The following is a 12402-nucleotide window of genomic DNA, read 5'->3' as shown; positions in this document are numbered from 1 at the left end:
AAAAACCCCAAAAAACTCAGTTCTCAGTTTGTTGTTCAACAATAATTGTAATTTTTTTTTCTGAAAATGGTATCTTCTGTTCAGAAGTAAACATAATTACAATGTGTTACTTTCTGAGTTCTGCACCTAAAATTAAACAAAGTGTGGAAACTGCTACTGTCATTACAAAATAAAACTATGATGAAAAACCCAAACCTGTTCTAACCCTGCTAAGGAGAAATGAAACTGGTATGTTGTCAGTTTATTGGTCTCAGTGGGATGTGAGACAAGTAAACTGATTTGTTTCTCAGTGCTAGTGGTTGTATGGACAGAGATTCAAAGGAAGATTTTAACACTTCGGGGGTGAAAGTAGAACAAAACACAAAAAGAACTTTCAGATCTCCGGCCCGCCTTCCGTCGACTTTTATTTTCTCTTCACGCCGACATGTCAGCATTCCGAGCTTTCAGGGGTTGTTCAGGCAGGTTTTCCACCTTCCTTCTGTGGGAGAGTGAGCAGCGTTCATTACCCGCTGAATCATTTCCTGCCTCCTCTGAAATGCCTCTGCTCTGCAACAAACTTTGACCCAAGGTTTTATGCCAGTGCACACGTCTGTGTTAAGATGGAGCGCCCGTGCAGAACAAGCAGTCAGAATCAACATCCACACACACAAGCACCCGCACACACAGCAGGAAGCTTACTATACCTGAGCGGAGGAGTTAAAGCTGTAGCAAAGATTTTTACAATATGTCTCCTATCCCACTAAATGCTCATTATGCTACTTCCTGTTATTGCTATACAACTCATACAAAAAGCATTTGGACTTCCTGTATCTACTCTAATAGCCCCAGTATTGACTAATTGACTTTTTCTAATAGATTATTATTAATTTATGATATGCAGACACGTGAGATTTCAGGTTGGTGCCGATGGAAACCTCACCTTAGATTAAAGGCTTATCGCTGTCGTCAGACTGTGAGGCTCAGCTGATAAGAACTCGTATCTGATCAGATATCTGGTCATCTATACAAGGCCCTTCTTAACTTTAATTGGCTCCTTTAACTCCAATCAAAACAAGTTTACATACACAATATGAAAGGCCAAATGTGATTGCCACCATTTATTTAGTTTCTATTTGCTAAATGCCAGAATAATGGGAAAGATTTTTTTAAAGGCAATTTTTATTACACATAGATTTCCTTAGTATTTTGTACCATTGACCTTAAACTGCTTGACTTGGGGTTTCTTCTGGGTTTCCTTCTACAAGCTTGTGCAGGAGAAAACACACACATTGTGGTCTTATCTGTGGTTTAACAAAGCAGTGGCCGCTGTCAGGGGAAGGGAGATAGGAAAGGCATACTTCCAACAACTTCCTGGTGTTTCCGGTAATTTGACAGCAAACGCTTTTCACTGTCCTCTAGAGACATTTGTTTGCTGCTAGTGGCCTTTATTCATCTGTTACTCAGCAGGAGAAAGGGAAAGGCCGTGACTTTAGCCTCTGTGTGCTGGACCGTTTTACCACTGAGCTACATGGTACCCAGGTTGTTAGTAATTTCCCCAATATTATAGGTTTTCCACATAGTGCCATTTTATAACACAATCAAGTAAGTTACTTTCACTTTTTATAAAAATGCTGAATATATCATATATGACTTAGTAAGTGGGCCGCACATAGGCATTATTGGCAACACTAAGACCATCATGCTTGTTCTGATTGGTTGTTTTTGGTTAGTACTGAGAAGGCAGAGGAGCTCCACTTTTTTCACAGATTATCTGTCTTACGCTACGCTGTCATAACATGGCGACATCCATCCATTATCTAACACACTTAACCCTAGTGGGGTTATGAGGGGTGCTGGTGCCTATCTCCAGTGGTCAGCAGACGAGAGGCGGGGTCACCCTGGAGAGGTCACCAGTCCATCACAGGGCAACACAGAGACAGACAGGACAAACACCCATGCACACACACACACTCACACCTCATCAATCAACCTGACAGTCACAAGCCGGAGTACCCGGAGAGAACACATGCATGCAAAGGGAGAGCATATAGAGTCCATGAAGAAAGACTCCGCCCCGGGAATCAAACACAGGAGGCAACAGTGGCAGTTTTAACAAATACGTAAGAAACATATTTTTCATAGAAGTTACATATGGCAGCTTTAACTGCTGTCTTTCAAGAAAAAAAATGAATGCAGGTAAAGTTCAGTTCCACTGCAAACAGTTAGTCTCTTTTGACACTGTTCATTTTATTATTACCTGAATGTATTTATAAAGGTGTCCAATGTAGCCTATGCAGACCTGCTTGTTGGTAGTAATCAATGTCTCTGAAGGGGGGATTAGTCTAGCAGCCAAGTATTGCACAATAAAAGTGAACTTTCAGCATTTCCTGGTTGACTGCATTTAATAAAAAAGAAAAAAAGAAAGAAAGAAAGAAAAGCAACTCCTACCACAACGGTTTGGGTTGGTTTTGGGTTTGCATTAGTCTACCACTGACTGATTTTTGCACCACATGGAAATGTGTGCAACTCTTAACGTTGCTAATCACAGTGACAGTGTGCCAAGACAAAGTACACCAACGACCTCCAGGATGCCCAGATCCCCCTCAGGTCTCCAGCTGAACACTCGCGGTAGCGCTGGAGGACATGGTGGAGAGTGCCACTGTTCCTTCACTGTTGTTTTACTCCCCGTCTCAAACCAGCATGGCTGTAATTACTGTCAGCCCAAGTCTCTCTGTGTGTGTGTACGTGTGTGTTCTTCTTTGGTCAGCTCTGGCTCTAAAACCAGTTATTTCATGGTACTTTAACGTTTAGGTAGTGACAGAAAGGTATGCACCTTTATTGACTGGGGCAACAGTTGCCAACAGAGTCCTGAGTCCTTCTCTGGTGACTGTCTAGCTAGCTTGGCTGGATTAATAACATCTTGGGGAGTTTAGCTGTGAATAATTTCCCGAAAGCAATATCAGTAGTTGAATATTACAGATCCTCCAGTAGTACATAAAGGAGCCAGCTGGTAGCATATCAAGCAAAAACGCACCAATGGCCAACACGAGTATATCAAGCCAAAACACGGGCTTGGTTTACAGCAGCCACAAAATCAGGATTTCATTTCTGACTCGACTGTAACTGATTTTCCATTGTGGGGAACATGAAAGGCTGGAAAATAACCCACTGCTGCACAAAAACATTTCTGTTTGAATTTTTGTTTTTGTTTTGATTTGTTTGTGAGTCGACACACAGCTCCTTGTTTTCTTACTAAATATTCCCATATGTCCTGAGCAAAAAGAAACGCTCTCTTCCGTGGTCTCTTACGGAGTTCAACAACTTATTGTGTCATTTTATATATTTTTTAAATTTTCAGTAAAATGCAATATTTCAGTCCAATTTATTTGCCTTCACTTTGTTCGAAAAAGGTTTCTGATTCATGCTCCTTTGTTGTGGCTTTTAGGATTAGCTTGACAGAAACCTCAGTACACCTTCAACAGAATTCAAGCTTCACAATAATAATAAAAAAAAATTTTTTTTTTGTCCTCAAAAATATTCAAACTCAGCAAATTCAGTGACGGCCATGCTAGGCTGGTTTCAGTTAAAAGTTGCTTGCATTGGCCTCACAATCAATCTCAAAAGACAGAAATAAAAGCGTAGCATTCATCGAGTGGGCTAGTTCTCCAGCTCAACATTTCACCTGTTTTTTTTTCTGTAAAGTTGTTGATTATACTGCAAGTGTCCCTCGCCAAACTGGGAGAACAGCACGGTACAGTGTAACTACCAGCAGATGAATTTACCCAAGGAAGGAATTTGGCTCCAAAATGTTACAAAAACTGCCTAAGTGCTTTTGTTTAGCAGCTTAATGATACAGCTAGAGCACCATGCCAAGGTCAAACATATTTAAATAAGAATTTGGGAAAAACTAATAGCATTTTCTTTTCTTCAAAAATCAAGTAAAGATTTCATAAATAATTCATACACAAACTGTGAAATAGCTTCTCATTTTAGGTTCACAATAATAGCTTAAACTTGACCAAAGTCTCAGTCTGACAGAAACTGGGTAGCGTCTTGAGTCGTTTCAATCTCATGGTTCAAGCTCTGCCTTCATGTGAGGTCAAACTTTTTCACCTGGCTGAATAAACTCAACAGTTAACTGGAGCACATCACATTAGTTCTGATTGGTGTGGGGTACCTCATTAAACCTCAACGATTCTGTCTATAAGGAATAAAATGCCTGATGGTTTGGTTAAGTTCCTGAAAAGCTTCCACTCTGTGAAGAACTCATCCCAGTCATTTTAAGATGTTTTAGGTAATATAAAAATAATTTATACTTTTCTATCAGATATAATGATGCTTAATACTTTGGATATGCTAGGAGGTCCACGTTCTATTTTAAACATCAATAAGCAATGAACAACTAGCTGTGTTTCCATAACAAATGTGCGTAAATCTTTGTCTATGTTCTGCTAAGGTCGATAAAACACAATTTCGCAATGGCAGTGTTTGCCTTCATTAAGAAATTAACTTTTAAGTCACACATTAATAAAATCAAAAATCATGGCAATGACGGATGTAAACGATTACATAATACACATTCGTAATTTAGCCATGGCGCCAGCGCTCATCAATCAGTCTGCGTTTTATTCAGACGTTGGCGCAACAAGCTACTTGTGAGCCAATATGTATGCAGCGTTTTGGGGAAATGGTAGTGGGAGATTTTACAGAAGAGTTTTGGATTCAACACGTTGGAATGACGCACGTTTTATGAACTGTGTGATCCTGTGAGAGCTGGTGGAGCCAGCTGCACATTGTCCAAAAAAACACAAACAAAAATAAACCATCATTTTCCGACTACTTCCTGTCGTCTTCTTTGTGGTTTTCACCAGGAGTAACATCCACTTGTTGATCATACAACCTGTGTGACGCGACACTGTTGCGAAATACATCTAGTTTGATAAAAAACACCTTATTTCTAGTGCAAAAACGTTTTATTGAAAAACGTGAAATTTTTCGATATTGGCGTGTTTCCATTGAGCAAATGTTTTCTTTGTAATTTCAGTTTGCTTAATTTAATGGAAACATAGCTGCAATTTGAGAAGGCATGAATGCTTCTTCATATGCAGCTCTTTGTTCTCTGCTCTCTAACAAGATCTTATTTCAAACTCCTTCTCATCCATACCAGCGGCTATAAACAAAAGGAATATGCAACCTGTCATCAACACATTTCAAGTGTAAGCTACTCCAATCACAAGTTTGAGTATATGCAAAAAAAAAAAAAAAGCACTCTGCATTTTTGTATTTCGCCAGCTTCGTTCAAATTTTGTTTCAAGTAAAGGATCGACATGCAGAGTATTATTTATGTTTGTTACCATAAGATTTGTAGTTTTAATGGCGCCCACGTTAACGCTGATTAAGCAGCGGCTCTGCAGATAAATAATATATCAGATTTGGTGTGAAAAATGTCATCTGTATTCCGCTGCAGAGTCCATGTTAAGTGAAGAGTTGCCTAACGCAGCGCACAGGGGAGGCGGGAAACACGATCATCCATCATCTCCGGTCTTGCTGGAGCACATGAATAATTGGTCAGTGTGGGCTGTTTTGATGCGGCACACCAGAACTATTTGTTTTGATGATAATTCTCGAGACACTGTGCAACATGGCAAAGAATAATCTCAACGTGAACTACACATTTATTCTACATAATTTGTGATGTCACCGCTGGAACATCTTGTTTCCCCCACTGTGCTGGTAGAGTTTGTGAGGCTGGAAAGAGAGAGAGGAGAGAAGTGTTTTCTATTTCTCTTTATGTACTTTTTTTTTATTTAAATTTGTATTTGTATTTTACATCGGAGCTTTTGCAAAATATATATATATATATATATATATATATATATATATATATATATATATATATATATATATATATATATATATATATATATATAGAGGTTGCACCTTCAAGAATTCAATTTTTCTGAGTAAATATGAGAGGACTTACATCTTCGCAGCTCACTCTGAAGATTAAATAAAGCCTAAGACCGAGAGGATTATATAAATAAAAAAAAAGTGCGAGCAGTGCTGCCTCTCTCATATCCCTCAATCTCAGTGCAAGGCATGGTTATTTCTGTGGACCTATAAGTTGTGGCCGGCTATTCTTGTTGCAGGCATATGTGCCACTGATGGGCTTGGGTTTCCGAAATCCTTTGCTTTATGCTAATCAAATGCACTGTGGCAGGCATAAAACTCCGGTGCGGTCGGAGTTGGCATGTCTACTCTACACTCAGTCTCTACAAAGTTGCAATTACAGTGGGAGTGAGTGCTGAACGCTGCCTATAATGGAGAATGGAGCAATACCCTTCCCCCCTGCTCTTTCTGCTCATGCCTTGTTTGTGACTTTGGTGCAAAATTACATTAACAAGAAACTCAAGACTCCAGTTTGTACTTTCACTATTAAGCTTCTCTCTGGGACTGATGTCACATGACATCAGTCAGCTTTTTTTTTTTGTTTAAAACAAATGAAAGAAGTTCATTACAGCATCCAAACTAACAGCAGAACCTTTTCTAAACTTTCTGTGGTGTCTGATGTCTGACTGAGCCATCTATTTATTCAGCTTGTGGAGAAACTAAAAGTAGGGTGTCATGCCTGCACTGTTGTATGGATACTATTTGCAGATCTTTGTGATATTTCACACATGTCACAGGAAAGTCTGGCAACGGAGACGACCACAGGCAAAGTGCTCCCCCAGACTCAGACATGTCGCTCAAACTGATGAGGTAACCAGCGGGGTTCGGATTAGTTCACCCTACGGTGAGCTGTAGCATTGTTAAAGTTGTTTTCACCTTTTTTTTTTCAGTCAGATGCTGTTGCCATCACTTTCTACCATCCCAGTGTTTGCCAGCTGTTGTTCCTCCCAGACTTGGAAGAAACAATTAATGAAAATGACAGTGATTTCTTACTTAGTGGCATTGTTTTATAAAGCATGCTGCAAAAAACGACTGTGCCAGGAATGGCTGTCTGCACTTCAAGCACGAAAATTTTACAAGAGAAGCCTTATCAAAACTACTTCCATGTTTGCATGCTTTGTGGTGACGCAGTTGTATTTCACAGGATTGCAACAAACAGTTACAACATGTTTTCTTCAGTGTACTTTGAACGATAGAGGCCAAAAAATGCAGATATTTAAGCAACATTGTCAGAAATGTCATTATAAAAAACTTATGAACATTCTCACTTCAATCAAGTCAATCTGGGCTGAACTCTGGCAAGTTCTGGTTGTCTGCCACTGGGCTTTTTTTATGCTCACCTCTAAGCCTGTCACAATAAACAGTAAGTCAATTAATTCCTTGATAAAGTAAAAGAAACTCAATAATTTTCATTTGCTTGATTTATTGTTTTTCTCTTTTTTCCTCTCTTTTTACCAAAAACTGAATGATAACAGTCTTCAGTCTGGTGTTTTGGTCTCAACTATTCCTTTTTTAAAAGATCATTTTGTTTTCAAAGGCTTCATAATTTATTTTATTTGTTGTTTCCTTGATTTATTTTGGATATTCCAAATGTCTTCTAGTTCCAGTGTTTAAATGTTCATTTGAATTTAAAGTTTATTGATCTTTGATAATGAGTTCTTTGCATTTTTAGGCCATTATTACTATTGTATTACTTGAAAATGATCTCAAAACAACAATGTTGTCATTTATGGCTTTAAGTTCTGGGAGAATTTATTGTCCAGCAAAACTTTTTATCACGACAGGCCTACTCACCTCACTTAATAATAGAACGTTAGTCATTTCTTTTTATTATTTGCATCACTTATTTGTTTTGTATTTATATCTGTTAATGTATTTCCTTTGTTGTTAATTGTCTCCAACAGGTTTGGTTTCCACCACTTCGAGGAAACTTGACAGGGAGCAACAAGACGAGCACATACTGGAGGTAACATTTTATGACTGATATTTCCCTCTCAATCTTATTACTATGAGAATAACTTAGTTTGAAATTAGTTAATGTACAATCATCATAATAAGGGAAAATGGAAAGGTTAACATATTCAGCTACTTAGAACAAGGAAGAGAACCCTCACCCCCCCTCACACACACACACAAAATTGAACTGGGGAGCTGGGGATTTTCCGTCTGTGAGGTTTGGCCTTTCCAGGCCAACTTTGACCGAATGCCACATGTTGCCAAGCGAGAAGTCTTCATAGATATGCAAGAACAGTCTTTCAGGAGTCATTTCTCCTACCGATTTCCAGACGGGACAGAGAGAGAGATAGAGACAGAGGTGTGTGGGAGAGGCTGGTGACTGTTCCTTTGTTCTTTCCCAATGTTCCGTCTCATGGAGGATGGAGCAGGCTGAGACAGGAAACTACTGTAAACCCACCAGGCCAATGTCTAAACTTGTGGGATTTAATTGAGCACATTTCTACCCCCCCTCGATGCCTCCCTTCCTCTTTCACACCACAGAGCCAATGTTTGTAATTGCTCTTTTAATTGTGTTTCTATGGATGACAGAGACCAGATTGATCACCTTTTAATTATTGTTGAAAGCAATGCAAAGCCGGGATTTCTTTGTTACATTTAGGTTCTGCTGCCTCTGTCAGAGTTGTAGCTCATATTTTGCTCTGCTCCTTTTTCACTATACCAGCTAAACTACAGGACTGAGAATAAATATAGGGAAGTATACAGTGAAGAGTAGAGAAAAATAGTTTATTTGTAATGTTGTAGATAACATCACAATATCATATCTACTCTGTCCAGTAGTGTAGATTGCTACATCTTCCATGTGGGTAAAGTTCTAAGTATGAAAGGTAGTGGTGTTATTCAAGACCAACTTCCAACTTCAGCCATTTTTGAATCTTTTTGAATGCCATTAGAGACATTTGATACCAATGTTAAGAGGTATCCATAATTTGATTGTGATCAGATTTCTACTCGGGTTTTGAAATTTCTCCATTTGTCTATTTACTATTATTCCTCAGTCCCTTCACAAGCTGCCTTTTCATTACTAATATGCACAAATGTTTGTCTATATTCTGCTGATGGTAAAAATACACTATTTTGCAGTTGCAGTGTTTCCATTAAATAAGAAATAAAATCAAATTAACATCATTTATCATTAAAAATAAGTCATTAAAAATCAAGGCAGCGATGGATGTAAACAGAATTATGAGATATATTCATAATTCAGCCAAAAACAAGAACAAACAAACCATCGTCGTCCTACTACTTCCTGTTGTCTTCTTTGTCATTTCTGTCAGTAGTAACATCCAGTGGTTGGTCACGTGAGTTTTTGACTTCTTTTTTTTTAATTGATGTGTTAACATTAAGTTGATTTGTTTTCATAATTTCAATTTTGATTAATGGAAATGCAGCTACAGATGAGGGGTTCTCCAGAGCTCTGTCTCACTGTCTGGATGGAGATCAATTTCCCATAAAAAGGGGGAGTTTTCCAGCGTTGGTGGCTGTCACTGGGTTATTTTGCCAGTCAAAACAGCAGTAATATGCTTTTTGTTCTTTAGACAGAATTATTTCTGTTAAAGTTGCTTTCTGAGGTGACGGCCTACTCGCCACAACAGGACTTTGAGGATGTGTTTCACAACTTTCTCGTCCATGTTTGTTAGCTTACTGGTAACTGTAATGTTGTCCTAGAACTGTCTTTACTTTGGTGCTAGAAAAGCCTGCAAATTCCAGCCTCACATCATCTTATTGAAGCTAAATAATCTAAGTTTCAGTTTTCTTACAGTAGGTGTAAACTCAGGGTTTGACACCAGAAACATGCCCTACTTCAGCATTTACTCTGAACTTTTAAATGGAGGCTTGTATAAGGAGGATGTTAAGCTGTGAAAGAATGTTAAAGTTCAAAATGGCCTGGAGTTCATACGTTCTGATATGTTTAGCTGTAAAAGATATCACCATCTGTTTTGGTGAAAGAGCAAATAAATCCTTTATTTAGAGTGATAACTAGAGATTTAATGTTGGGTTTTAAAGCCGTTTATTCTCTGCGGCAGAAATAAAAGAACCACAATGACTGTGGGTCCTCAGCAGATTTATAGGAAACAAGACGCTGCTGCTGCTGCTGCTCCTGATGTTGAATCTGTGTTCTTTGGTACACACCCCAAATTTTGTTTATGAAATATGTATGCAGATTGCATCCTGTCCTGACTTTGATGTGATTATGATACACTTTCACATTTTGTTTCTGAGAGAGTCCTGCACAGGGAGGAGCTTCTGCACAGCGCAGATGGCTCAGAAAAACAAGTTCTGGAAAAAAAATATCCTGGGTTCCTAGTCAAAGCAGCCCTAATAACTTCTGTGTTATTTTAGGATCCAATATAAACTTTGGATACTTTTACATGTTTCAGTGTTCATGCTAAAAACCAAAGCAGACATGGCCTTTAGATCTGTCTGGGACTATGAACTATTCCCCGCAGAAGGTTTTTTCCTTGTGTTCGTTGCTTCTGGTTTGCTTTTAATTAGTATTTGAACTGTGCTTTACTTACTTATTGGTTTTCTTTTATTGGCTACTTATAATTATGCTTTTCTTGTGAGGCATTTTGTTTTAACTGAGGTTATTCTTAAATGTACTCTACAAATGATTATAAATTACTGCATCACAGAATTTTAATGAGAGATTTAGTTTTCGTGCATAAAAGCATTTTTAAAAGTTTTATACCACATTCCATTTAAGTGGCTTTGTTGCTCACTGTGAATGGGATAGCTTCAAGAAAACGAGTGATGTCAGCTTTGATGTTTCATTGAAACCATAGCAACTAAGGCAATTTGTTCCCGTTCATCTTGCATTATTTAAAATTCAACAAGAAGCTCTTTATGTTGCTATTTAAGAAACCGCTGTAGTTTTTAAATTATTATTTTTTTTATGCCGGTCTCTGGCAGAAAAAAGTCAATGCAAAGTGTTGCTGAGGAGTTCTGCTTCTACAGCGACTTGTTGCAGGAGAAGAAACTAAACATGTGGAGCCGTGTGGAACATGCGCAGCAATTAGAGTGGGGGCAGTGTCGGCATTGTTTGCACTAAATGCCAAGACGAGGTGGAGGGAACACAGCAGGCCTTCAGCTTTTATGATGAGGAATATGGGGGTTGGTAGCTGTCGTGTGTTTCTGTGTGTGTGAGAGAGAGAGAGCTAAAAGCAGTGGGGGAATTTCAGAAAGAGGCAAAGCTGCTCTTGTTGTTCCGGGTCTGGGCTCAAGCGGCAGGATCAGAGACCTTCATGCACAAGAGACGGGTGGATGGGGGGGTGAGTGAGAGGGGGTCGGGGGGGCTTGGTAAACAGCAAAAGTGGGACATGCCAGGACATGCCGATTACTCAGGCCTGGGACTGCAGGGAGCTATTGTGATGTTAAAGCAGAGGTAAATGGGCCGTTCACATCTGCTGCCTGGAGCCTTTGCCAACATGCACTCTGGCTGATTTAGCTGATATTCGGTATATATATATATATATATATATATATATATATATATATATATATATATATATATATATATATATAAATAAAAATATAAATGTTGGGAGACAGATAATCTGTGAAAAAAAAAAACTTCTTTGGTTTCCCCAGTGGTAACTAGAAACAGCCAATCAGAGCCAGGAGGCGGGTCTTAGCGCTGTTCATCCCCCACTGTGTGGCGCTGCTCATCCCCCCTTTCCCCCCTCTCTGCAGCTAGCAGAGCCTGTTGTGAATGATCAGGCTAGTTAGCATGACAGCGGAGTTGTTTCTCCACCATTAGCACATTGAGCAGCGCTGTCATGCTAACTAGCCTGAATATTCTATCTTTAAATGTTTTCAATATTTTTATTAGACATAAATTGAAAAATTCTCATTATAAACAAAAATAAAGGCTTGAAAATATCTGTGTGGAATTAAACATATAATAATTTTGACTTTGTGAGTTGAAATATATTAACTTTACATTTATATTAAAATCTTTTAAATAGAGGCGGAGTTTCTTACATCATTTTAGATCTTCTGTATTTAGACGCTTTACATACAATAGTTTTTCCAAAATATTTTTTTTTCTTAGATGTTATTTCTTAACAAACAGTTGTTTCCAGAAAAGTCTTCTTCCACATTAAAACGTCCAAAATGATCCGAAGCGCCTCAGAAACGACACCGGGGTCTGGGATGTGTGCTGCATGGACAGGTGTGGTGCTGCGGGCTCATGAAGCTTAAAGCATGAAGCTCAATGTGCTGCGATGACATCATTGCATTTAAAACCCTGTTTGTTGGTTAACAACCCAAAAACACAGAGAAAGAATTTCCAGACAGGCACTCTGGCTTATTTGGTGTATATTAGCTTGTTTAATACACTTAAGGTTAAAAATAACTAGCAGATCACGGCAAAAGCACAACACAGTGACAGCATTCCTAATGGTTCCTTTTTTTTTTTTTTCTTCTTCTTTTTTTAACCCCGTGCAGGATATCAAGCAT

The 12402-nt window shown here is 38.6% G+C and overlaps 1 protein-coding gene across 9 annotated transcripts in view; it reads left to right on the top strand.

Annotated features, from left to right (window-relative positions):
* The window catches only part of fat1a (FAT atypical cadherin 1a), a 97804-nt gene that overhangs the window by 34055 nt on the left and 51347 nt on the right, over positions 1-12402 (top strand). For all 9 annotated transcript variants that reach the window (XR_533182.2, XR_014089768.1, XM_008403969.3 and 6 more), the window contains exon 4: positions 7833-7894. Coding sequence is in view for 7 of the 9 variants with exons in the window: in XM_008403969.3 (XP_008402191.2) it covers positions 7833-7894 (62 nt within the window). In the remaining 2 variants the exon portion in view is untranslated. The remainder of the gene's footprint in view (positions 1-7832; positions 7895-12402) is intronic.

The sequence above is a fragment of the Poecilia reticulata genome, chromosome 1 (assembly GCF_904066995.2).
Source record: "Poecilia reticulata chromosome 1, P_reticulata-male-v2, whole genome shotgun sequence".
Taxonomy (NCBI): Eukaryota; Metazoa; Chordata; class Actinopteri; order Cyprinodontiformes; family Poeciliidae; genus Poecilia; species Poecilia reticulata.
Note: the sequence above shows the minus strand (reverse complement) of the source record. Positions and strands in the feature narration are given on the sequence as shown.